The sequence below is a fragment of the Capricornis sumatraensis genome, chromosome 8 (genome assembly GCF_032405125.1).
Source record: "Capricornis sumatraensis isolate serow.1 chromosome 8, serow.2, whole genome shotgun sequence".
In the NCBI taxonomy this organism is placed as follows: domain Eukaryota; kingdom Metazoa; phylum Chordata; class Mammalia; order Artiodactyla; family Bovidae; genus Capricornis; species Capricornis sumatraensis.
Window position 1 is genome coordinate 87,069,484 of NC_091076.1, and position 25,779 is coordinate 87,095,262.

The following is a 25,779-nucleotide window of genomic DNA, read 5'->3' on the forward strand; positions in this document are numbered from 1 at the left end:
GCAAGACAGAGGTCAGCGATGCGCCTCCATGGGTCTGGCAAGGCTGAGCTCTGCAGCTTTCCTCTTTCCCTGGGATGGGCTCCAGCCCTCGAGGAACTCTTAGCAACCTGTCAATATTGTGGCTGCAGTGAGGAGGTGGGAGAATTCTGATCAACATAGGCATCCAAACCCAAGTATGTGCTCGGCCCGTCTTTCATTCCCGGCCTTCTGGGAATTTTCTGCTTCTAGGTTTTGGGCTCCATTCAAATTCCTGCTTAAGCACCCTGGCCTGGCACAAGCTACATTCTTCAACACTGGGGTTACACAAGGAACTGAAGCCTCTCCTGACATCTCCCAAAGTAACTGGTACTCCTCCCCTGCGGAGCACAGCTACATCACCTAGAAAGGACTGGAGGTGGGGGAGAGGTTTTATGGGGGAGGTACAAGGGGTGTAGCGAAGAGTGGAGGGAAGGTAGTAAGGCCAGATCTACCAAAGTGCTTGAAAGCCTTCAGTTCAGTTCAGTTCAGTCCGACCCTTTGCAGCCCCATGGACTGCAGCAGTTGCTAAACATAGATGACACCAGCACCTTCCCTTAATTCCTCTGTGCTCGAGGGGCGACAGCCTCCCCTTCCCCCTACCTCGTGTGCTCTGTCTTCTAGCCACACCAGTGTGGTGCCTCCACCACATCTGGAAGGCCCTCGCTTCTGCTCTCTTAGTTGTGCCGCCGACCCCTGACTCCACCCCTCCTCATACACACCTCCATCCAGCCACCAGAGTGTGTGTTTGAAGACCTCATCACCCTGGCATTCCTGGGGCAGGACCTGCAATGAAGACAGCAGCCATAGTCATGGGGTAGGCCAAGCAGCTCAGCTCCCCTCTCCAAACCCCCGGAGCAGGCAAAAGCCCTGTAAGTTTCACATGAGAACACACTGTCCTCAAGGCTTCTCCCAAGGCAGAAGATGGAGTTAAAGTTCTCAGTTCTCGAAGGTGGCAGGTTGCAAACACTCCCAGTATTCTCTCCTTGGGCTTAGCAATGTTTTAAGCCCTAAGGAAAGCACAAAGGAAGCATGGGTGGTTCCCAGGCAACTTGTGGTCTGATGTAGAGAGCTAGCTTACCCGGATATTTGGGGCAAGTGAGGAAGAGAGGTGGGTGGACCTTATTTGGGAAATTGGTTCTTCTAAGGGGGTGTGAATGTGGTCATCCGGGAAGGAGGGCTTTGGAGCTGCTCATGTTCTGAGCCAAGGTGTGCACCAGGAGCAAGATGACCAGATCTCCCAGAGGTCAGCATGGTGGGTATAAGGAAGAGCTTGGGTGCAGTGGGTGCTGGACATGGAAGGCACAATCAGTGAGGACTAGGAAGGCTCCTCTGTGGTGTCCCCATCATCTGGAGGTGTCTTAATGTCTCGGAAAACTGTGCCAGGATTGTCCGGGTCAGTCTGCCCTCCCCCAGGTCAGCTGGTCACTCAGAGCTGGCCACCAAGTGCTGTGGCCTGGGCCTGGGCGGGTAATGGCAGCACATTCTGGTGGTGGCGATCGCCCCCTCCCTTCATTCTGGGAGTCTTCTGAAGGGAGGAAGTGGTCTTACCACAATGGGATGACTGTTGGAGCCACTGGTGGCTCATCCTGCAGACAGATGCAACCCTGGGTGCCTGTTCGCCTGGCCCCATCCTGCTCATCCCTAGCCCTGTATCCTCTTCAGGCTCCAGGTGATGTGGGGAAATGCCCTGATGATAGACCTTTTTTCTCCCTTTAGGTCTGAGTTACCTTTTGGGGAAAAAATTAGCTTAAGCCCTTGACTAGCAGGGCAGAGGTGGCAGGCTTTATTTAGAAAGCCTGTTTTTTCTCTTTGTTTTCCCTTTCTATGATTTTCCCAACCTCTGTGCTGTCCTTCTCTTTTCCCCAACACAGTGCCTCAGCATTTGGTGATGACACACAACTCAGTCTGCTCATCACGGGCCTTTTTTTGCGGTTGTGAGGGTCTGGGCACAATGCCTGTTTCCCAAACTGGTGAGCAGAACCAGTTGTTCAGTATATGGTTTGATGGCAGCTCAGATTATTTGAAAATGGGTCCATGATGGAAAATTTGAGGGTGGCAGACACTGTGGGACTAGAGAACTCTTAACTCTGCAGCTAGAGTTCTTGGTGCTGGCTGGCCGACCACCCTCAGAGCCCTCCCTGCCTCTTTTTCTGGCCAGAGTCCCAAATGGTGGCTTCCCTGCTGAATTTCAGCTCGCCATGTAGTTACTGAGCACCTATACTAGGCCAGGCACCATGCTGCTCTGCACATCCACATAGTAGGTACACATGGGGTTATGTCCCCAGAGCCCAGCCAAGGTCACTGGAGAAAGCGAGGACCAGGACTCTTCCTGCCTCAGAATCTGGACAGAAGCTTAGTTGGCTGTGGGGCAAAGAAAGAGGTTCCAGTTTGGGGGGTTTTGGCTCCATCTCATCCCTGCCCTTTTGTTAGATCAGGCTGCTGTTTGGAAAGCTGTCCTCACCCTAACCCAGTTTTCCTACATGTTGCTCCGAGACTTCAGAGTCCCAGGCAAAGCTTCCATGGTCTAACTCACATCAGTTTTGCATAATCCAAGCATCATCTGCATAGTTGGCTGTTGCCACTCATGACCAGTGAGTAGCCCTGCTTCTCTCTCAGCTGCTCCCCAAGGCCAGGGTGTTAAAATAAATCTGTTCCAGTGTGTGAGTCCCTTTGACAAACACGACTGGCCTGCTGAGCTCAAGCTTTATCCTGCTTCCAGAAGACCATCTGGAACAGCTACTTACGGTGCTATCACACAGCCTGGCTTGACCCCTGTTGTGCCATAAAGGGTCGCTCTTTGAAGAGTAGCCTTCCTTAGCCTTGACTTTTCTGTGCTCCAAGGAGACCCTGGACTAGATGCCTGGGCTGAGACCCAAGAGGAGGAGCCTGTCTACCCAGGAGCACTGGAAATAAGGCAAAGGCATGGTCCCTCTCTTGATGCTCCCAGTTCAGTTGGAGTGGCCAGTGCCCACACCGGTGCACATGCCTGCCTGAAGAATACTCCAGGTCAGTGTGTAAGCAGCTTCAAACCCAGGATAACCTACTGTATTAGGTTCCTGAGGCTGATGTAACAAATCACCTCAAACTTAGTGGCTTAAAATGATGAAAGTTTATTGTCATAGTTCTGAAAGTCAAAAGTTTGAATTCCATTCCACTGGGCCAAGATTGAGGTGTTGGCTGGGCTCTGCTCTCTCTGGAGGCTCTCTGGAAGACCCATTCCTTGCATCTTCCAGCTTCTGGTGGCTGCCAGCATCCTTTGGCTTGTGGCCACATCACTCCACTCTGCCTCCGTGGTCACATCTTCTTCTGTGAGTGTCTGTTTCCCTCTTATAACGACACTTCTAATGCATTAGGGCCCACCAGGATAAACTTCCCATCTCCAGAGCCTTAACTTAATTGCATCTGCAAACACTTTCCCATATAAGGTAACAGTAACAGGCCCCAGGGATTAGGACCTGATTTCCTTGGGGGGCCATTTTCAATCTGTCACGCCTACTGATGTCGCCTACTACTTTGCCCCTTGCTCACTCTACCCCAGCCACACCGACCTCCTATCATTCACAAACCTGCCAGACTGGCTCCTGCTTCAGGACCTTGGACTTGCTGTTCCCTCCATGTGGGTCACTGTCACCTGTGATATCTATATGGCTCACTCCTCATCTCCTTCATGTTTTCATCAGATTCTCCCTTTTCAACGAGGACTTCCTTGACATTTAAAGTCATGTTCCCCAACCTGACATTCCTATCCTCTTTCTTTAAAACAAAATTTTTTTTTATTGACCTTTGGCTGCACTGGGTCTTTGTTGCCGCTCACGGGCTTTCTCTAATTGTGGCGAGTGGGGACAGCTCTCTAGTTGTGATATTGCATGGGCTTTGACTTCTCTTATGGAGCACGGGGGCTCTAGGCACACAGGCTCAGTAGTTGTGGTACACTGGTTTATTTGCTCTGAGGCATGTGGGATCTTCCCAAACCTGGGAATCGAACCCATGTTCCCTGCATTGGCAGGTGGATTTTTAACCACTAGAGCCCCAGGGAAGTCCCTCCTATCTCCTGTCTTTGCTGTATTTTTCTCTTTTACCTATCACTGTTTAAACTGTGCCTCCAAGTAGAATGTACCCTCAAAGGAGATGAGAATTTTTGTCATTTCGTGTGTTGTTATATCCCCAGCACCTGGAATAGTACCTGATACACAGTTTGCATTCAGTAACTCTTTGCTGAATGCACCTGTGATATGTGCCCTGAACCCACGTGATCAGAGAAGATGCAGAGGGTGGCAGCAGGCCACGTGAGGTGGACAGTTAAGAAGGGCTCCCTGATGGGAAGGCTGGAAAGAGCTGGTAGAGCGCGCTTAGTTGGGGACGCCAGGCTTAGAGGTCAAGGGATAAGGAAAGACAAAGGAGATGGAGCTACATTTGTCTGTATGACAGAGAGCCCGGGGTGGAGGGTGAGATGGTGATGCCTGAGGCGAGGGGTGGCTGTTGAGGCAAAGCGATGGCCTTTAGTAGCACAGTTTACAGAGTAGGCACCAGTTGCCGGGAGACGCTGCTGAGCAGACAGAGAGCCCGGGGTGGAGGGTGAGATGGTGATGCCTGAGGCGAGGGGTGGCTGTTGAGGCAAAGCGATGGCCTTTAGTAGCGCCGTTTACAGAGTAGGCACCAGTTGCCGGGAGACGCTGCTGAGCAGACTGAGGTGCGGCGGACTGAGAGAGGAGAGTCTCCCAGCTGCCGTGAGTTTTCACATCCCTTCTAGCCTCTAGCGCTGGCCTACACTTCTCCTTCCACCCCCTCACATACCTCAGAAGAAAGAGGCAGTTGAAAAGTTCTCAGGAGATGTTAGTAGACCCGAGGACAAGCCTGAAGGTGGCTGATTCACCGCCTTCTCACCACCCACCTGTGGGTGCAATGTCTTCCCAGAGGAGGAGAAACGGGCAACACCTTAGCCTTTGTTGCCCCTCCTCTGCAGCCTCTGCCACCTTTCCAGGGACAGCAAGCTTGAGTGGAGCTCAGCTCTAATGAGCAGACCTAGTTATGTATCGGCTTGGCTTGGAGCCCTGGTAAGGAGGAACGTTTGTGCATCTGCCCAGCTCAGGGGCTATGGGAGAGGGGGCTTCTCCTCTCTTTTCAGTATATGCAGTGGTGGGGATTTTCTGAGGCTATGTCTGCCAATACTCTGATGGGCATTTGGAAGTAAGACCGGCTACTTGGTTTCCCCTGTCAGAGCCAGCTCCACCTCCAGGCTTTGGGGGTACAGCCTGATGTCACCCTTCTGCAGAAGAAGGGATGGTGGGGATGCATCTCTTGAGGGTCCCCCTTATGCTAGTCTCAGGGAAAGGAGTCGGGGCAGTCATCTCACCCTTGCTGTCTTGCACGGCCCAGCAGAGTTCCTGATGGGTGGGCAGCTGGGAGAAGGAAGAGGCAGGGAGGCTCAGCCCCCTGTGGCCCCTCTCCTGCAGCTGTCGTGCAGGGCAGCCTGCTCCCATAGCCCCACTCAGACTGCCCCCAATGAGCTCTTCTTAACAGCTGTTGGGTGGTGAGTTGTTGGGCTTTTTCCCTCTTATCCTCCCCCTTTTCTGTTTGCAACAACCTCTCGGGAGAGGTCAGCAGATCTGTTGGAGGAGACGGTTCCCAGGCCCTCATGGTTTTGGCAGCTTATGCAAAGAAGTTAGAGAGGAACTGGTTCCACTGGAGCCTCCCCCTTGGGCCCTCCCTTGGAATGGAAGTAGGGATGCTGGCGGGGGAGATGACCATGTCCTCCTCTGCCTCATGCTTAGAGTCAACAGCTTCCCCCTTCCAGCAGGGGCTCAGGAAGTGGGTCTACAACTGCCCCTGCCTCCATCCTGGGTCCTCTGTCTTCTGCGCAGCGGGGGAGGAAGAATGGCGGATTGAGAGCCTGGTTCTCACAGTGGCAGAGCAAGGCCTAGGAGAAGGAGCTGCGATAAAGCCAAGAGAGGTCAGGCGTCTGAGCTGACTTCAGAATTCTGGCTCCTCACTTTGTGAAAATCCCTCCTGCCATGTATTCAGCGGGACACTGGGGCCCCCAACACTCTGTGGACAGGGAAATATCACAGAACAAGCTCGAGGCACTGCACTGCAAGAAGCCTCCTGCTTCAGTCCAGGATGGAGAGCAGGGCATCTATGTTGAGCTTTTTCCTGTCTTACCAATTAATGACTCCTTAATGGGGTCTCATCGGGTAACTTGTTTTCATTAGACTCACAGGAACCTGGGCCCATACTGGGCTCTTAGATGGGGAGGGAATTGGGGATGCCAGTGGTTCCCTGAACTCAAGCTCCTTTGGACCTGGTTGGGATAGAGAGGGACAAAACTGGTCCTCACTGCTGGGGAGAAGCACCTGGACTTTCTGGGGCTGTAATCCATGTGCAAAAGTCTTAAGAGAGTAAAGAGCAGGTTGTCCTCATTGGCTCATCAGGGACAGTTTCCTGACGGACATGGGAAGAGGCAGTGCAGGTGGAGAAACCTGAAAGAATAAGAGGGGCTGGCGGCATCCTGGGGGTCGACGTGCAGGTGAGAGAAGACCGCCCAGAGCCACCGCCTCTGCCCTGAAAATGGTGTGTCTGCTTCCCCAGGGCTCATTTGAGGAGCTGAGCTGTCTCACTGGGTTTCTCTCCCTGCAGACCCCCCTATCCTGGCAAGAGCTTGAAGGCGAGTGGGCCATCTCCTGCACACACAAGCGCTCAGCATCCTGGGGCAGCACAGACCACCGGAAAGAGGTAACCGCCCCCTTCGATGCCCCGGCCAGAGTAGCTGCCTCTTGTCTCCCCCTAGCACCATCTGCTCCAAAGTGGACCCACGTTTTCAGTCTTACCCGCCTTGATCTAGCCTTTTCCTGATGAGTTGGCATCTTTGTAGCTGCCTCCCAGCCTCCTGGTGGCCTGGATTTATGAGCCTAGGCCCTCCTGTAGGCAGGGGCTTGGCCCAGACCTACTGATGCCCTCCAGCAGACAAGCTCAGGGTTGGGGTGGCCATTGTTCTCACTTCACTTTGAGGTTGCATCCAGATAAGCAGTTCAGAGACCAGAGAGACAGAGAACGAGTTTTCTGGGAATTGGAAGCCTCCAACCTCACTACTTAACCACTCATCCATCCTTATTTTTAAAACTAGAGAAAAATAGTGAAAATAGTGATATGTTCCCAAACACTCCTTCCTGGCCCTCCCTCCCTCTCATGAGGGCCCTTGGGGTTTGAGGGTGAGGATAGAAAAAGCTATAGACTGGATTCCAAGGCTCCCAACCCAGGAGGACCAGCTTGCCAGGGGTCACCGTTTACAGGGCAGTAACTTCTGCCCTCTTGGCTGCAAGAACAGAAAGGAGAATTGTTGTCATTCAGTCGCTTAGCCACGTCTGACTCTTTGCCATCCCATAGACTGCAGCACGCCAGGTTTCTCTGTCCTTCATATTCTCCCAGTAGGAGAATATGAAGTATTTAAGGCTAGTGGGAAATACAAAGTGTTTGCAATTTGTAATTATCAGAATATTTACATTAAGGATCAGTAGGTCCAGAATTACAAAGTGACTGGGATAACAGTCAGAGTTGTTGATGATGCTCCATAATTGTTACCGGATGTGAAGTTGGGACAAAAGCTGATGTTCCTTCTGGAGAGGCTGCTCCTTGCTGAGCACAGTCTCCTTTAAAATGGGGGTGGGGGGAGCTTCGCTGGTGGTCCAGTGGTTAAGAATCCTCCTTGCAATGCAAGGGACACTGGCTCCATCCCTGATCCAGGAAGATCCCCCATGCCCGCAGAGCAGCTCGGCCCATGTGCCACACTGAGCCAGCGCTCTAGAGCCTGAGAGCTGCAGCCACTGAGGCTCCTGTGTCTAGAGCCCGTCTCCGCAGCAAGAGGAAGCACTGCAGCAAGAAGCCCACACGCCACAGCAAGGAGCAGCCCTGGCTCAGGGGCCGCAGCGAGAAGAAGCCCTCGAGCAGCAGCGAAGACCCACCACAGCCCCTGCCCCCAAAACAAATAAAACATAATAAAACAGGGGGAAATCCTTCTATCCTTCCTGGTCCCAGGGCCTTTGAGATAGCTGTGAACGTACTTTGAGGAGTGAATGTAAAAACAACATTTCTCATTTTTATTAACAGAGTAGTTTTCTGTGCCTTTGGAATCTGTGAAAGACAAAAATGGTTTCAGGGTTGTATATTTTTAATTTTTTCGAACCTGAGCCACCTGTGGAATACATGGTAATTCAAAACATCCAATAATCTGGTCATATATGGTGTCTAGCTTGCCCAGTGAGCATATCATCAATTTGAACACCGCTGAAGTATTTTGAGATGGAAGACTAACTTCCGTCTTCTTTTTATGTATTTGATGTATCCTGAGCTTTTTGGCAGGAGCCACGCCTGAGAGAGGGGCTTCCCAGGTGTCGCTAGTGGTAAAGCACCTGCCTGCCAATGGAGGAAATGTAAGCGATACTGGGTTTGATCCCTGGATTGGGAAGATCCCCTGGAGGAGGGCATGGCAACCCACTCCAGTATTCTTGCCTGGAGAGTCCCATGGACAGGGGAGCCTGGCGGGCTGCAGTGCACGGCTCGCACACTGTCAGATACTCCTGAAGCGACTTTGCACGCACACCTGGGAGGGAGGACCAATGCGCCTTTGCTTTGCTTCACCTGCCTGTCCTCTCCCCTCTACTGGCCACTAGATTACCAAGTTGAAGCAACAGCTGCAGAGGACGAAGCTGAGCCGCAGTGGGAAAGAGAAGGAGCGGGGCTCCCCACTCCAAGGGGACCATGCTGTGCGGGGAGCACGGAGGGTACGTCTGTCTCCCAGCCCTCTCCCTGCCCGTCCGCCGTGGTGGGCCCCCTGGTGTGGGCAGGTCCTCTGAGCCCTTCCTCACCGCAGGGCCCGTGGCCGCATGGGTGCCGGGGAAGTTCTGAGGCAGCGTTGGAAAGGGCACATGCTGCGTGTCTCTGTCATCCCCACCCCCTGAACACTTGAGGGCGCGGTGCAGACTCTAAAAGCACACTCTGGGCCTCTGCCTTATAGAGAAAGCCCCACTGAATTGGTAACTGTCCCCAAACTCTCCTTTACCCACTTGGTTCTGCTGTGTAGACAAAACTGTTACCCGCTGGTCAGAACTGATACCTGGTTGGTGTCTGGAGGGGTTCAGTGATGGCCTTATCTGCCTCCTCCTCAGGCGTCCCCTCCCAGCTTCCCCGCAGGGTCCCCTGTCCTGAGACTCAGCCCCTGCCTGCACCGGAGCCTGGAAGGGCTCAACCAAGAGCTGGAGGAGGTGTTTGTGAAGGACCAGGGTGAAGAGGAGCTGCTGCGGGTGAGTGGGGGCCACACGCTAGGTGCACAGACAGTCACATCTTGCTGAGTCTGGACACAGGGAAGTGGGACTCGTGCAGTGTACCACCACCACCCCATGGGAGGAACACAAATGGGGTTTATCAGACTCAAATGGAGTTTATCAGACTCAAATGGACTTGACCACAGGAACAGCAGAGCTGGGTGGGTGAAGCTGGGGAGGCTTTGGGGCAGTGAGTAGAAAGAGGAGTAGGGGTTGGCAGAGAGGAGGGCCCCTGGCTGGGAGGAGCGGACTAAGTGTCACTCTTCAGCCAAAGCACCAGCTCAGTGCTCCCGGCACACTCGTCACTGTCAGCATCACCACCACCCAGCTGTGTCTCCATTCAAGCAGCCTCGGTGCCTGAGTTACCGCTTCCCTTTCCTCCATCGCTACCTGGTCACACGGGTTCATCCTTCATGCCCAGCTGCCTTTGTGCAGCCTTCTCCCCACCTCCACTCCCAGACGGATTATTTGCTCCCTTTTCTGCAGTCTCAGGCACATTTTTATTCTGACACAGGAGAATTAGGGAATGCCAGTTGGGCAGTATTAATATAATTCTAATGGGCACACTCCTCAGTTTATGATTTACTTGCTGGTTGATTTTTAATGTGCATATATGTAGGATTTTACACACGCATACAAATTGGTGAGCTGTTGATACAAGTACCATTGAATGTTAAAAAGGGAGTGTGTGTTTAACGCATGATACTGAGCTGCCCGTTTTTACTGCAGGGGCCTGACAGTGTCCTGTTGGCTTCCTCCTTTTCATGCCCCCATGTGTTATTCACCTTTGTGTTCCCAGAGCCTGACACACGGGAGGCCCCTGCCCTCATGAGGCATACAGCCTAGTGGCAGCGACACATGGATGAAACCATAAAATTTGTGGTTGTAACGTGCTGTCCCTGAGGGAAAAGAACAAAGCGCTCTGATGGGGGTGGTTGGGAAAGTCAGGGAAGTGAAGAAATGGTGTCACCGTGTCATGAAGAGAGGATAAGGACAGCGGCGAGGGGAGGATCCTAAGGGTCCCTGCAGCCCTGATGGCCCGAGGGGACAGGCCTGAGAGTCCCCATCCCCATTCTTCCTCGGCAGATCCTTGAAATCCCTGACGGGCACCGCGCCCCAGCTCCCTCCCAGAGCGGCAGCTGTGATCACCCCCTCCTCCTCCTGGAGCCTGGAAACCTTGCCAGCTCTCCCTCCATGCCCCTGGCATCCCCCCAGCCTTCTGGCCAGGCCAGCCGTGAGGAGCACCGGGGTGCAGCTGAGGAGCTGGCATCTGTCCCCAGCGACAAAGGTAAGCTGGGGAGGCCAAGGCCGCATGGCCCCTGACAAGTATGGGGTCACCTCTGTGCCCTTTCCCAACTCATCAGCTTCTGGCTGGGTACTTCTACTTACTAACCAACTAGAACATCTTCATTCTGTATGTTATATTAATCCTTGATACAGATTCTGATTTATAATTTATATGAAGCTTTTGCAGTTACAGTTTTATTTAATTCTCACTTGTAATCCAGAGAAGCAATCCCTCCCACCTCCATTTTTTGGCTGAGGTCTGGCTGTAATGGAGAACCCATGAGCCCATCAAGTGTTCACTGTACCCATAACCAGGCACGCATCTCAGGGCAGGTGTGAGTGCTATAAATAAAAGAATGACTCTTGCCCAGAGTCACACAGTCTGACCGAGATCAAACCCCAAGCTTTCTCACTCCAGATCTCCACTTTGTGCTTCCGCCCTGACTGGATCACTGAGAGGACGAAACACGAGTCCCTCTTTCCTGTATGAATGTTCCTAACATTCTAACACGCAGGCATTGTTGCCTGCATCACCTGACTTGATCTCATAGCAACCCCGTCAGGTAGGCCGGTCAAAGGCATGATCTGACAATACAGAGGTGAACAGAGCGTAGAATGATAAATGTGAGATAAACACAGATAAAGTCAATATTTGAAACCTCGGCCAAGTACATTTGCTGTGTGGAAAATGAGAGGAATCTTATCCCACAAGTGGGGTGAGTAAAGATTGCTTGTCTGAGTCAGTAGAAGAGCTCTTCCTGGAAGAAGGGATAGATTTTCAAGAGCGTGGAAAGGAAGAAGCTATGGTATGTTGGCAGGCAGGGTGGTGCAGTCTTGGAAGAAGGCAGAGACACAGACGTTAGGATTCTTTTCAGTCTGAAACTTGAAGTTCTAATCGCAGTCTACCTCCGGGGCATATGGAATTGGTATTAGACCAGACTTTCCCCTCAATTCAACTGTGTTTTTTTTACCCTGTATGACAGAAGCTATAATTTTGTAAGCTGCCTCAAAGATGTCTCAAGGTAGAGCATAGACAGACAACCTGGATTAACATAACCACTGCCACCCATGGTGCCATGTCTCCCAGTCCCACCTGGGAGAGCTGAGACTCCCTTTGGTGCCGCTCGACTCAGCCTTACTGTGTGTGCAGCTTCCTCTCCAGGCCACCCCACCTTCCTTGAAGATGGCAGCCCATCTCCAGTCCTTGCTTTTGCCGCCTCCCCTCGGCCCAATCACAGCTATGTCTTCAAACGGGAGCCCCCAGAAGGCTGTGAGAGAGTACGGGTGTTTGAAGAGGCCACGTGAGTACCTCAGCCAGTGGGTGGGGGTCTGGGCGTGCGAGGGAGGGACAGAGATGTCGGCTGAGCCCTGTGGTGCCCCACCAGTTAGGCCCCTCTTCAGGTTCGGACTCCCTCTTGTCAGGAGACACTGTCAGCCATAGACAATCAGTACTGCAGTTTTTCCATGATCAAACTTGTTGACATTACCTCCTCTGAGCACCTAAATCTGTGCTTATCATGATCTCCATAGAAACCTGCTCTCTGCCCACATGCCAGCCACAAGCGCAGCAGGAGCTGGAGAGGAAAGAGATCTGAAACTTAAACCCTTTGTTTCTTCTGTTTTTTTTCCATCTCCAAGGAAGGTGTGAGAATTTGCTAGACCATAATGAGAGAGAGAGAGAACTTATTAGTACTTCTCTTCAGGCAGAGCTTAGAAGTGTCTCACGCCCACCGGCGCGGCCGGGGGAGCCTAAACAGCTTTCATACTGCCTCTGAGTCAAATCTTCACCCTGCAGCCGCAGTGGTTCAAGTGTCATGAACTTCCCGACAGAAATTTCCAGTCCTTGCAAGTAAGGACTATGGAATATCCCCAAACCACCCTGGACAGTTCAGTAGTCATTCTTAAATTGATATCTTTACTACAGTTCCCTCCCATTAGCAGAGAGAATCCAGAGCCAAAGCTTTCCAAATGCCCATGGCCCTGCTTAGCAGGAGCTGGGAAGAGAGCGCATCACATTCCCACTATCACTGTAATGTTCCTTGGGGCCATTTCACAGTGGAAGCTATGGTTTCAACTGCAGTCAGGAAGTTGAGTTATGGTGTATGAGTGGAGATTTAGCTAGGACAGGGCTTGGGGGCTTGATGGCTCTATCTGTATCCCAGATAAGGGACAGGATGACCCTTGGTAGTAGCAGGAGGTACATACATAGCCAGAGGGAGTTATGGGGGAAACTGTGGGCACTAGGGGTTTGCTCGCATCATCACTGTTGCCATTTCTCCTAGAATCCTCGGTCCTCTGGGGTAGGTGAGAGGGAAAAGGCCAGATCTTGTAGCTGAAGCAGACTCTGGACCCTGTCTCCTTCCCCAATGCATGGTATAGTTGAGTAGTTATAGCCTGGAATTGCTTGTGACAATTAGGCTGCTGCTTGACTTTATTCTTTTGTAGGCTCTTAAGGCCAAAAGAGGGTTAAAGCCATCTCATCCAGCTTCCTGCCCCTGTCTTAACTCTTTTAAGCGAGGTGGTGAGCCATCAGTTACTTTCTAAGATATCCTGCGACAGAAATTCTCAACTCATTGGTGTCTCTTCATTATATGAACTTTCCTTATTCCTTCTTCTTTCATATTTTCCTCTTCCTGGCTGCCTAGCTGGTAAGATGGCCTGGATTTCCCAGGGAGGGAATGAAGCTGTTCAGGGTCATGCTGGTTGTCATGCCCTTTGAGCGTTACTTGGTCTTCCCTCGGTCACCCTCCTGTGTGCCTGCTTACGTCGAGGGCATGCCCTCTCCTGCCCATCCCCTACCTCTTCCTAAAGTGGGATTCTTGTAAGTCCTCCTCAGTCAGGGGACACCTTGCCACTGTGGAGTTCTCTGGGACCCCAGGCTTCCAAACACACCCTGCACATGGGCCCTCACTTCCTTCCACCTTTCCTCCCACCTCCCACGCTGGGCCAACATCTGCCCTCCTCCACATGCCTTGCTCTTCTTCCTGGGTTTGGAATGGTTAGAATTTAAATTAAATGGCACTGTAATTAAAATGGTAATCAGTTTATCAAGCTGTGCACTGAGTTCATTTTTCTGTCTGTATATATTATACTTCAAGAAAAAGTTAGGCGATGCGAAGCTCTGGCACAGGGCTCAACTGTCTTCTCCGTGTTTGTGTTCTTGCCTGGAATCCTCACAACCAGCAGCTTCTTGGGGCTCTTCACCCTTGAAGCATGGCCAGACATTCTTTCAGGGGAAAGAACCTTTTTTTAATCATATGGATTCCTTACTCTAGAACTCTCCGACCTGACCTGTTTTAATCCTTCTGTTTCCCCTACGCGATCGGCAGAGTAGGGAATTCTTTCCACGTTAGGTGAGGCAGGTTAGGCCAAGAGCACATGGTAAGTTAGAACCTAGATCTCCTGGTAAGGTCTAGCTGCTGTCCTTTCCTTTCAGCAAGGGTTTTTGAAAATCATACCTTTAAAATCTTTTCAGTCTACTCAAGAATTAGATTCTCGAGGCCAGGAGAGTTCAGCGAGCGGTCGTTTTCCTCTGAGGGACGTTTGGCAGTGTCGAGAGGCAGTTTCGGTTGTTACACATGCGGCAGTCGCGCTGCTGGCATGCAGTGGGTGGAGGCCAGGGATGCTGCCAAACATCCCACGCCGCACAGGATAGTTCCCCGCAGGCAAGAGGTCTCTAGCTCCAAATGCCAATAATGGGGAGGCTGAGAATCTCAGCTTTAGGCTATAACAAGTCTAAGAAACTCACTTTGCTAGGATCTCTGCTTTCAGGCAAGAGGTCTGCCCCCAAAACACTGTTCACTGATAAAAATCTCTCAAATTAAAAGGTCTCTCAGTCTCTTCTTCTAGAATCACAGTCAGGAAGTTCTCCTTCCTGTCTAGCTTTAATCCCTTCTGTTTTTAGCTAAAGTAGATTTCCGGTTGTTTAGCCCTGTTTCTAAAACATGGAGAGCTGAGGGGCCTACACACTGGTTGTTGCTCAGTAGCCTGTCGTTTTTTTGGTCAAGCTACCAACCTGTTGGAACAGAGACCCAGCTCCCCGACACTGTGACGCCTCTCATCCCTTCTCACTGGCTATTTGTGTTTGTGTTTCTGTCTCCATCCTCCAGGTCCCCAGGTCCTGACCTGGCCTTCCTGACTTCCTGTCCTGACAAGAACAAAGTCCATTTCAACCCAACCGGCTCGGCCTTCTGCCCCGTCAGCTTGATGAAGCCCCTCTTCCCCAGCATGGGCTTCATCTTCCGTAACTGCCCCTCAAGCCCGGGATCCCCCCTTCCCCCTGCCAGCTCCAGGCCACCGCCTCGGAAGGATCCAGAGGCCTCCAAGGCCTCCTCACTGCCCTTTGAGCCGTGGCAGCGCACCCCACCATCAGAAGAGCCTGTGCTTTTCCAGAGCTCCCTGGTGGTCTGAGGGAGCTTTACCTCCACTTTACCATGGAGACCAGTGCCTTGGTGGCAGGACCCTCCCTAGCTCCCCTGAGGTGGGGGATGAAGGAGCCCTTCCCTCTCGGCCTTTGAGCACTTTCATTTATCGTGTCAAAGCCCTGGGTCCTCTTTCTGATGAACACTGGCCCCTTCAAATGTGAGGGGACCTGCTTTGTCCACTAATAGCTGGGCAGCTCACAAGTCACACCTGTGTTTTTGCCACCTCTCTCACTTGGTGGAAAACTCACCCAGAAGGTCTTGGGTCTCCCACTCCTGGGTATGAGTCCAAAGGGCTGTGTACGGGACCCTTGTCTTTATCATGGAGTGAGCTGGCCATGGTTGAAGGAGAGGAGACGCCACAGATTTCCCTCCCTCTCCTTCAGACATAGACAAGGAGACCCAAACAGATACCCCCATCCTCTCAGTCCCATCCGCATGCCACCTTCTCACTGGAGGAGCTGACCAAAGCAGCCTGAAAGGGGTATGACACTTGACCAATCCAGCTGCTGGCAGAGGGGGAACCAGGCGTTTTCCCAAGTGGCGTTTTCATCTCGCTTTCACCCTAAGGTTGTCTTAAGTAGCAGCCCAGCCTGCCCAGCCCCAGGTGGGTCATGGGCGAGAGGGAGAGCTGGCATTCCTCTGGGTGGCAAGTGGCGACTCTCCACCCTCCACCTGCCCCAGGACTGGGTTGGATTAGGAAAATGCCTATTTTTCTTGTATCGATGTAGAAACTCTATTTTCTCCCAAAGACACTATTTTTGCAGCTGTTTGAAGTTTGTATATTTTCCGTACTGCAGAGCTTACACAAAATTGAAGAAGAATGTTAATGTTCAAGTTTTATTATCCTGTGTTTAGAAGGTTTTTTTTTTTTTTTTTTTTTGCAGATCTTGGTGTTAATAGACCAAATAAATAAGTATTCCCAGCAGCTTGAGATTCTGTTAAATATTTTGGGGGTGAGGGAGCAGGATGGAGATTGAGGGTATCATTAATCACTTCATCCTTGTCTTCAAGAGGAGTCTTTACTTAACACAAGATGTTGGGTGGATGAATCCAAAGTCTGTGTCCTCAGGACAGCAGACTTACCATGGACATATAAACAGTGCAGCCAGAGAAGGGATGTCCTGAATGAAGAGTGCAGTGGATGAGGGGTGAAGGAGTTAGTGGGGGAAGTCATCCTTTCTTGGGTGAGTCTGGGAAAACACCCTAACAGAGAATGGATTTTACCTGGGAAATGAGGGTGACTAAGGGGAAACGGTTTGGCAATTTACAAGACAAGGGAATGGCATTCAGATTGAATCTCTGGGCATAGTTTTAGGGAAGCTTTAGCTCCTTCTGAGTGTTCTTTTCACATGAGTGAGCACCCATAACACAGATAGTAGAAGAAACTGTTCTGGTCCTTTTGCAGCCTATCAGCTTTATAGTGCCCCACCTGTAAGAGCTTTGTGGGGGAAAGGAGAATAACCAACCCACAATTCTGTTAGTGATTTGCAATTTACAAAGCATTTTCACAAAAGACATTATCCCCATTGTATGGGTAAAAAGTTGACTACCTTAAGGGCAGTCATAATAACTACAATTGCATCTATCTCCTAAAACCTCAAAACAAACCAGGCTATCCCAACTACCATGAATTAGCTAGGTAGGCAACAGATACACTATAAAATGCTTTACCTAAAAGGTCACTGAAATATCATAAACCATCTGATGTGGAAAATCCCACTGTACTAATGAGGGAAGGACAAATGGGAGCTAGGATTGGGAACCAGATCATTTGATTCCAGCGCCCATTCTTCTAACCACAGTACTCTCCCAGTCGCTATATTTCCATTAATTTCAACTGAGGAAACGACTCAGAGGTCAAATGAATTGTTTGAAGTCCCAGATAGGAAAAAGGCAAAGCTGGGACTGGAACCCTAGTTAGGTGCCCTGGAATCATCAGCTAATTCAGTAGAGGAAGCCACTGGGCAAGAGAGCAAAAGTGTGGGGGTCCCCCTCCCCAATTAATATAAAGAAGACAAGAGTTGGGGACAGACCCTACTTCTACTTCTTGCCCCTCCCCTGAAAGACGTTTGGCCTACCCCCAAAGTCTTAGTGAGTCAGGCCCAGAGGGATGGGTGTGGTGCTGCCCCGAGTTTCCTTCCTTTGCCTGAGGCTGTGCCAGAGGAGTAGGCTGCTGGAAGGGGAGAAGGAGCCTCTACCCAGAGAGTAGCCGGAGTCCAATGGCTACTGTGGGGCTTGAGGCTGGTAGTGCCAAGCCCTGGGGTTAGTCCACCCTTAGCTCCTGGTGTCATTAGGTGGGGCCCAATAAAGAGTTTATTAATGCAGGAGGGTTTGCTCCCTTGGTGAGTTATAAGACCCTGAAGAAAATCCACTTCAGCAAGCTTCCATTTCCATCTCCAGATGTGAGGAAATAAGATCAGAGTTGAGAACAAGTCATGACTAATAGATACCTTAAACTTACACAGCACACTTTTACAGTTTATAAAACACTTTCACCAAGCTCAGCTCATTTGATCCTCAACAGTCAAGAGGTGACAAAGCGGCTATCACTAATTCCTATGGACTATATATATAGATTAGGAAAACTGTAGCTCGGCATTTAGGTGACACGCACAGGTTACCCTGCCTTCAAGTGACAGAGGTGAGACAGGAGCCCTGCCGCCGCCCTTGGGAGCCTTGTGATGTGCTCTAGGAGGAGGATGGCTCGCCAAAGACAGGCCTTCTGGTAAAGAGGGTAGAGTCGGGGACACTGGGGGCCCGCTAGGGGGCGCTAAGGATACACTGACAGTTTCCGGGAGTTAGGACCCAGCAGAAGCCTAACAGCCGACCGGGAAAAAGGCTATTCGATTTGCTCGGCCGGCGTACTCCTCCTTCCCACCCACCTGTCTGTCTTTGCACAGCGTAGCCAATTGGTTACCTCCACATCCTTATACGTCATCATTCCACGTCCGCGTATCGCCTAGGCCATCCCGTCGCGCTCCGGGTCGCAGTTGTCCTCGGAGTTGCCTGATCGGAAAGTCTCGAGGGCGAGGGGTTGCCCTCGATTCAGCTGGCTCCCCTGGCCATCAGGGACGAGGCCAAGGCCCCAGGGTGGGTCTCCTTTCCTTGGAAGCGGGTTCTGGGTTTTGAGGAGTTTTCCCCTCGGTGCTCCTGAGCTGGCAGTTCCAGCGGTGGCTGCTGGGGCCCTCCTCAGCGGCGGTCTCATGCAGCTCCTATGAGGCCCCTGTCGCCGGTCGGCGATGTCCGGCTGGACTTGTCACCGCCGCCGCTGCCGGCTGTGAGCGGGTCTCCGGTTGGGTCCTCCGGGCGTCTCATGGCCGCTAGCAGCTCCCTGGTGCCTGACCGGCTGCGTCTGCCGCTCTGCTTCCTCGGTGTCTTTGTCTGCTATTTCTACTATGGGATCCTGCAGGAAAAGATGTGAGCGGATCCCCGGGGTGGGAACGCGGACCCCCGCCACCGCACACCACCCGCGCCCTGCCCGCTCAGTCTTGCCGTGTCTCCCCAGCCTGCGGTCAGGTTCAGGTTCGCGGTCCTCTCGCCCCTAGCCCCAGTGTTCCCTTTGGCCCCTTCTGCTCTCCCAGCATCCTGACCCCTTTGCTGCTAAACCTCCCAAGGGTTATACAAAACGCGAAAGTTGGTTCCTAGATTCTTGGGAGGTGGTTATTTTTCTTCCCTTGATTGATGTTTTTCCTGTTGGTTCTAAAGGAATGGGTTTTACAGACTTAGGTTTCCATGACCTGTGCTGGGCTGTCCTTGGAACTCCTATATTCTTGCAGGTTGCTGATTACTTCGCCCCCGGCCCTGCCCCGGTGTACGTCGTTTCACCAATTTTTCACGTTTCATTCAGCTCCATCCTGTATGGATATGTGTACACACACACACACAGTTTTTCACGTTTCCTTCAGCACCATCCTGTACGGATATGTGTGTACACACACACAGTTTGTTTCATTCGGCTCTCTGATTAGCAGCCTGGAGTATCTAGTTTCTAGCTCCAGTAAAATTGGCTCCTGTTGTAAATGTGCCCGGTGATCCTTACCAAACTTTCCCTTAAGTCTAGAGAAGCAAAACAATTTCAAAGCGTTCAGTGGCTCTGGATTGCTAGAGGACCCTGAGGGAAGTATATTAATTGGTCTCTTTCCCATGCATTTTATTCTTAGAACAAGAGGAAAGTATGGGGAGGGAGCCAAGCAGGAGACCTTCACTTTTGCCTTAACTTTGGTCTTCATCCAATGTGTGGTCAATGCTGTGTTTGCCAAGATCTGTGAGTACTTAGATAATAATCTGTTTTGTGTCCCCTTCCCTATGTATCCTAGGCATTAGGTCTAACTTTCAAGACCCTCAGCCCCTTTAGTGCTAACAACCTCTCTATTAAACTTATAAAATTAGTGGCTTTGGACAAAGGTGGAATTCTGTTTCCTTAAACTAAATCAATTTCTCAGTCAGAAATGTGCAGAGAATGGATCTGTATTCCGGATCCCCATGAGAATATGTAAAACTTTTTTCTTTGTCTTTTTGGTTTCCCTTTTTGTGTCAGCTCTCTTTGTTCCCCAGGGGCTAGCAGCAGGGCTGACTGGTCCCTTGATCTGAATGAACATCCACCCTCCCACCCCCCACCACTGCCCTGCATGAGGTCTTGTGTTAGGTTTAGATGGGGTTGGAGAATTGGAGAATCTTCAGAGATTTCCCATCTAAGAGGACAGAAATAGTTCTGTCTAAGTACTTCTCATCTTATTTGACAGATAAATTCCTTTCATGTGCCTTTGACTTTTGCTCAGTGGTCCATCCTAGCCCCACCAACTTTCTTTGTTTCTTTCTTTTGTCTTCTCCCAGTGATCCAGTTTTTCGACACTGCCAGAGTGGATCGTACTCGGAGCTGGCTCTATGCTGCGTGTTCTGTCTCCTATCTGGGTGCTATGGTCTCCAGCAACTCAGCACTACAGTTTGTCAACTACCCAACTCAGGTGAAACCTCAGGGTGGGGTGAGGGTTGGCTCAGAAGTTCAAAAGGAGGAAAGATTCTTCCCTCAGGTCTGTGACTTAAATAAAAGGAGAATGTGTCTGGGAAATTAAGAGTGTGAAGAGCCACAGATCTGACATTTAGTGATGATGGGTGGGCCGTGATAGAGCCCTTTTCTGAGGCTACAGCCTCTGGTGCAGGCCCCATGCTAATTTAGTCATCTTATGTAGCACCTAGTTCAGTACCTGGCATGTCAAAGAAGCTCAGAAATTATTTTTTCTCAATTTAATTTCAGGTCCTTGGTAAATCCTGCAAGCCCATCCCAGGTAAGCAGAAGAAGATGGTCGCCGTCGTCCATCCTCAGTCTTCCTGGAGTGAGCTTGAGCCCCCTCTGCTAGGGCTGTATTCCTCTGAGCTTTGTCATCTCACCATTGCTCTCTATAGGGACTTCCCTGCGTCCCTTCCTCCTGCCCATCCTGTCATCTGTATCACTTCCTGTTGTGTTGGGTGTTCATTAGCTGGTAATCCTCACTGTGAGCTAGAAGCTGACCTCATCTGACCACATCTGCTTCACAGTCATTTTGGTGGCCTACATTGTCATTAGCTACCCTAAATCCCATTTGATCATCAGTTTCCTTATTCTCAATTTCTCACTCTTCCCTACTGCCCCACCTTTGCCAGGTTCCTTCCTGGAGCCTTTGTTCTCTACGTTTCTCAGCTTTATATTCTTCATTCAGTCTTGTTGCACCGTCATCTCTACGTAGGTGCTAGTCTTGCTCTCTCCTCTTTTTGTCCTCTGTCAGCTCTCCTTCTCAGACATTCTTTTTTCCCCACGAGTCTTTGGCTCCTAGGAGATTATTGGTCTCAACAGTGCCTATGGGTGCCTGAATTTTCCACCCTGTTTCTTCCCTGTAGTCATGCTCCTTGGAGTGACCCTCTTGAAGAAGAAGTACCCAATGGCCAAGTACCTGTGTGTGTTGCTAATTGTGGCTGGAGTGGCCCTTTTCATGTACAAACCCAAAAAAGTAGTCGGAATAGAAGAACACACAATTGGCTATGGAGAGCTGCTCCTGGTATGTAATCCTGTTGGGAAAGGAAGCCTTTTCCAGTAATCTTCATAGGAATATCCACCCCTGGCACATACAGAAGGCCAGTTAAGTTTTGAGAGAGATAAGTGATGTTTCTTACCCCCCATTTCTGGTCTTTTTCTCTTGCTGCAGGGTCCTTGGCTCTGCTGAGGCTGTAGTGGGGAGCCTAGAATATTTCACAACAGTTCAGCTCTCCTTCTGGAGAAGAGATAACTCTGAGGCCCGTGTCTAAATGCTGCTGTGAGGTCCCTGAGACCTGAGAGTAAAGAGGAAAGGAGTAGTATGTCTCTCACTGTGGGTTTCCAAGAAACCTGGAAGCCAGAGTTTAAAATAATACTGTATAGCCAGTTAAGCCAACCATGTTCTTTTCCCCATGGGGCCCAGTGTGCAGTGGCTGCAAACAGCAGCCTCCTTGGTAGCCTGTTGCCTGTACAGATTGCCCTAAGGGACCTTGGAGATAACTCTGGCCAGTGGACATTCATGACTGGCATGCTGTCCCCAGTCTAGGCTCCAGACAGGTATGCGTGGTGCCTTTGGAAAGCCTAGGGCGCAGTGGCCAGAGCCCACTTTGGCCAAGTTATAAGGTCTGTTCACACCAAGCTGCAGAACAAGGGGCATATGATTGAGGCCCTCCACAGGGCCAAGTTCAGTTCCTGGCCACCAGAAGATCCACATCGCCAAGAAGTAGCGATTTACTAAGTTTCACGCAGATGAATTTGAAACCATGGTGGCAGAAAAGCAGCTCATCCCAGATGGCTGTAGGGTCAAATACATCCCTAATCGTGGTCCTCTGGACAAATGGCGGGCCCTGCACTCATGAGGGCGCTGTCCCCTCCTTCCTCCTGCCCACCAATAAATCCTACTTTCCTGTCAAAAAATAATAATACTATAGTAGCTATTGCTGACTAGGTATTAGGTACTGTTCCAAGTGTTCTACATGAAAACTAGTTAATTTTTACAATAACTTCATAACTTAGATAGTAGTAATTTCCATTTTACAGATGAAGAAAATGAGGCAAAGAAAAGTTAAATCGTTTGCCCATGGCCATATGGCTGTTAATTGGCAGAATTAGTGGACTAACATGGGCTTCCCAGGTGGCGCTAGGGGTAGAGAACCCGCCTGCCAATGCAGGTTAGACGTAACAGACACAAGTTCAATCCCTGGGTTGAAAAGATCCCCTGGAGTAGGAAATGGCAACCCACTCCAGTATTCTTGCCTGGGAAATCCCATGGACAGAGGAGCCTGGCGGGCTACAGTCCATGGGGTCCCAAGGAGTTGGACATGACTGAACAAATTTTGTCCAATGTTGCCCTGGATTCTAATCCGGCAATATGACCACAGAATCCACAGAATTGGAGCACGGGACTCCCAAGCCAGGAGGCTAACATGCTGGGGTTAGATTTCCTCTCTCCACCTTTAGTTGAAGAATGTGTGTGGCTCACCACGGCCTCTTCTAGGCCCCTGCATGCCAAGCTTCATGGCATTGCATTGAGAAGTGTTAGGCTTCCTGCCCTGCTCTGATCACATTACACCTGTGTGGCTCAGATCACCTGTCCTTCCGGTGCTGGGGGCAGCAGGGAGCTCACGAGGTTTCTTGCCCTCTGCTTGTGGGCAAACGGCAGCGTTTTGTTCTGAGGACTCTGTCTTAAGGCAGCGGCTTTCTGAGGGATCTCAGAAAAGTGAGAGGTCTGTTTCCTGAGTTAGGGAGGGCCCCAGTGGCCTGACTGCAGGCTGTACTCTTTCTTTCCCAGCTCTTGTCTCTAACCCTGGATGGACTGACTGGTGTTTCCCAGGACCACATGCGAGCTCACTACCAAACAGGCTCCAACCACATGATGCTGAACATCAACCTTTGGTCGACACTGCTGCTGGGAGCTGGTAAGGAGTGGTTCTGCTTTTCTTTCCATGTATCAGCAGAGGGCAGACTGCCTTCATCCACTTAATCTCTAGCTCTGGTGCCAGCTGTGCTCTTTGCCTAGGCCAAAGGTCAGCCTCAGTTCTCAGATGCCGTATTGTCCAAGCCCTTGAGAAGCCGTCTTAGAGAAACTTGCACCAGTCAGTTCTGCTTGCTGCTTGTACTGGCACAATCAGGAATAGATCTGTGTCAGGTGTCATGGGAAGACGCACAGTAGTAAAATGCAGGGGTGCCCTGGGAACTCACCCTTCTCTGAGGTAGATGAGACAGTCTGTGGTGAATACTGAAGATTGTTCAAACATGGATGTGTTTGCTTTTAAATCAGTGCTTTCTAACTGTTTTTCCAAATCTGGCCACACACAGGGAGTATTTTTCATACAGTATGCTAGGGTTAACAGAGGAGGCTGCTGATGGCTGGAATTGACCAGTACTTGGGGCTGCCTTGAGCTAGGGATGTGTGGATCAGTATCTTCACAGCATCTGAGGTTTGCTTCTTCCCATCACTTTGACAGAAGTAACTCATTAACTTCTAAGTATTTCCCAGAAGAGTCTTTAGTTAGTTTCTCTATTCAGGAAAATAGGAGATGCTTGATGGGACAATACAAACTCACACCATACATTTTCCCTTGCCCTACCCTCCGTCAGAGTGCTTTTGCAGGCCTCTGCAGGTTTATGCGTGAGTATGGGCACACAGGATGCACTATTCATCTTTGGATGTATTTTTCTAGGAATCCTGTTCACCGGGGAGCTCTGGGAGTTTTTGAGCTTTGCCGAAAGGTACCCTACCATCATCTATAACATCCTCCTCTTTGGCCTGACTAGTGCCCTGGGCCAGGTGAGTGCCTTGATGGGTGATGGCTTGGCTTCCCCAAGAGAAACTGGCCTGGCTGGGAGAAGAGGGTGGCAAGATCAGCTGTGATGTCCTGTTACAGACTTTCCTTGGTAGATACCCAGGAACCAGCCTAACTTTGTCTTTGTGTCTTTCTCTAGAGCTTCATCTTCATGACAGTTGTGTATTTTGGTCCCCTGACCTGCTCCATCATCACCACAACTCGAAAGTTCTTCACCATTTTGGCCTCTGTGATCCTCTTCGCCAACCCCATCAGCCCCATGCAGTGGGTGGGCACCGTGCTGGTGTTCTTGGGTAAGTTACATCCAGAGCATGCAGCTCTGGGCCATACGAAGGGACTTTATTTTTTTTCCCTTAATACTTACTTGTATATTTTTGAAATGTGTTATTTTAGAGCAGACTTTTTTAAAAAAGAAGAGGAAGCATTACCTGTAATCCAGCCTTCCTAAGGAACATTTCATTTAAATGATTTCTTTCCAATGATTCTTTTTTCCCCAGACACTGAGCAGGGTAAAATTATTATACTTATTCCCTGCTAATTGGCACTGCTGTGGATGAGCTGAGTCAAACTAGAAGTTTGACTCTTAAACTTCATTCAGTCTTGCTGTTATTTATTTATTTTTTTTTTTGGCTGTACCATGGAGCACACAGGATCTTAGTTCCCCAACCAGGGATCGAACCAGTGCTCCCTGTAGTGAAACCAAGGAGTCTTAACCACTGGACTGCCCAGAAAATCCCTGCTGTATTTTATATACACATGTAATTTATCAGTATCTTGGTGATTTTTTTCATTTGATACTAGTCTCTTTTCTCTGAGGAGGTTTTATAAAACTAATGTTTGAAAATTATAGTTTTATTTAAAGCACCAATTTTGGAGACCAAGGCACACCCCACTTCCCATCCCCAGATAATTTGTAGACTTCATTTCTCCTCATGTTCTCTCTTTCCATAGGTCTTGGTCTTGATGCCAAGTTTGGGAAGGGAGCCAAGAAGACATCCCACTAGGAAGAGAGAGACTACCTCCACTCCAAGAATATTTAAGTTATTTTCTCCAACAGTGACATCTCTTGGGAAAATGGACATAATAGAGATAAAGGACTAGGTTTCAGTCTGGGCATTTTCTGTTTTTGTTGTTGTTGTTGTTGTTTTTTAAAGAAGCAAAATCACATATTCTAAAAAAAGCATTTGGACTTTAACAAGAAACAGTTGGCTATTTCTGTTCTTGACCAGGAGCACAGCCTCGCACAAAAAAAGAGAGAAAGAGAAGAGGCAGAGCTTGGTGTTCATGACCCAGGCTGCTCCCACGTGGGTGTGGTTAACCTGGCTGGGTGGCTGGTTCCCCCAAGAACTGTTGCGCTTATGGCCTCTATTCCCACAGGCAAGGGTCTAAATATGCTAGAACAGGTAGCTGTCTATGAGAACTAGAGAATGTAAAAAGCGCTTTATCTCTTAAAGCTCTGGTGGGCAAATATTTCTTAAAAAACTGCAGATATATTCTCTCCTCAAGAAAGTTCTTTTGAGGTTGAGATAAAATGAGCCCAGAGCCTGAGTCTGCTGCGTTTTGACATTTTCCCATTTCCTCCCCTTCAACCAAAGCTCAACCAAAACGAAAGCGGAGACCCAGTGTGCATGTCGTGAGCAGTTTTGGAAGGTCTGCTTCCCTCCCTCTGCCTCCGTGTCTGTTCTCCGTCCTCTCGGTCCCCTCCTGGGGAGGCTGGATTAATCCTCCCTTGTCCTCTTCAGCTGCTAAGCCTTGCAGGCCTCTGCCATCCTGGCGGTGCCCTGGTATTCCCATGCCAGCTCCTGCCTGTTGAAAGGGATGCTGGCGGAAGGCACAGTGGCTGAGTCCTGGCATAGAGCCGCTGTTGAGTTTTCTGGGTGGCAGTAGGGGGAGAAGGCGGAGCATGGAGCAGAGCCACCTGC

General features: G+C 50.4%; 3 protein-coding genes and 1 pseudogene across 3 annotated transcripts in view; all 4 read left to right on the top strand.

Annotated features, from left to right (window-relative positions):
- FAM117A (family with sequence similarity 117 member A) overlaps positions 1-15,827 on the top strand; it is a 42,266-nt gene extending 26,439 nt beyond the window's left edge. Inside the window, exons 3-8 of the mRNA XM_068978551.1 lie at positions 6,652-6,747; positions 8,682-8,792; positions 9,177-9,311; positions 10,419-10,620; positions 11,770-11,920; positions 14,729-15,827. Of these exons, the coding sequence (XP_068834652.1) occupies positions 6,652-6,747; positions 8,682-8,792; positions 9,177-9,311; positions 10,419-10,620; positions 11,770-11,920; positions 14,729-15,029 (996 nt within the window). The 3' untranslated portion in view covers positions 15,030-15,827. The remainder of the gene's footprint in view (positions 1-6,651; positions 6,748-8,681; positions 8,793-9,176; positions 9,312-10,418; positions 10,621-11,769; positions 11,921-14,728) is intronic.
- PHB1 (prohibitin 1) overlaps positions 1-25,779 on the top strand; it is a 444,472-nt gene that overhangs the window by 131,097 nt on the left and 287,596 nt on the right. The gene's annotated exons all lie outside the window — the stretch shown is intronic.
- On the top strand, positions 18,258-24,986 carry SLC35B1 (solute carrier family 35 member B1). Its single transcript, XM_068978085.1, has 9 exons — positions 18,258-18,460; positions 19,204-19,307; positions 19,877-20,007; positions 20,298-20,328; positions 20,918-21,075; positions 22,843-22,969; positions 23,735-23,841; positions 23,997-24,150; positions 24,809-24,986. The coding sequence occupies exons 1-9, from the start codon at positions 18,258-18,260 to the stop codon at positions 24,859-24,861; spliced, it is 1,068 nt and encodes a 355-aa protein (XP_068834186.1). The 3' UTR covers positions 24,862-24,986.
- On the top strand, positions 21,429-21,553 carry LOC138084869 (small nucleolar RNA SNORA70; annotated as a pseudogene).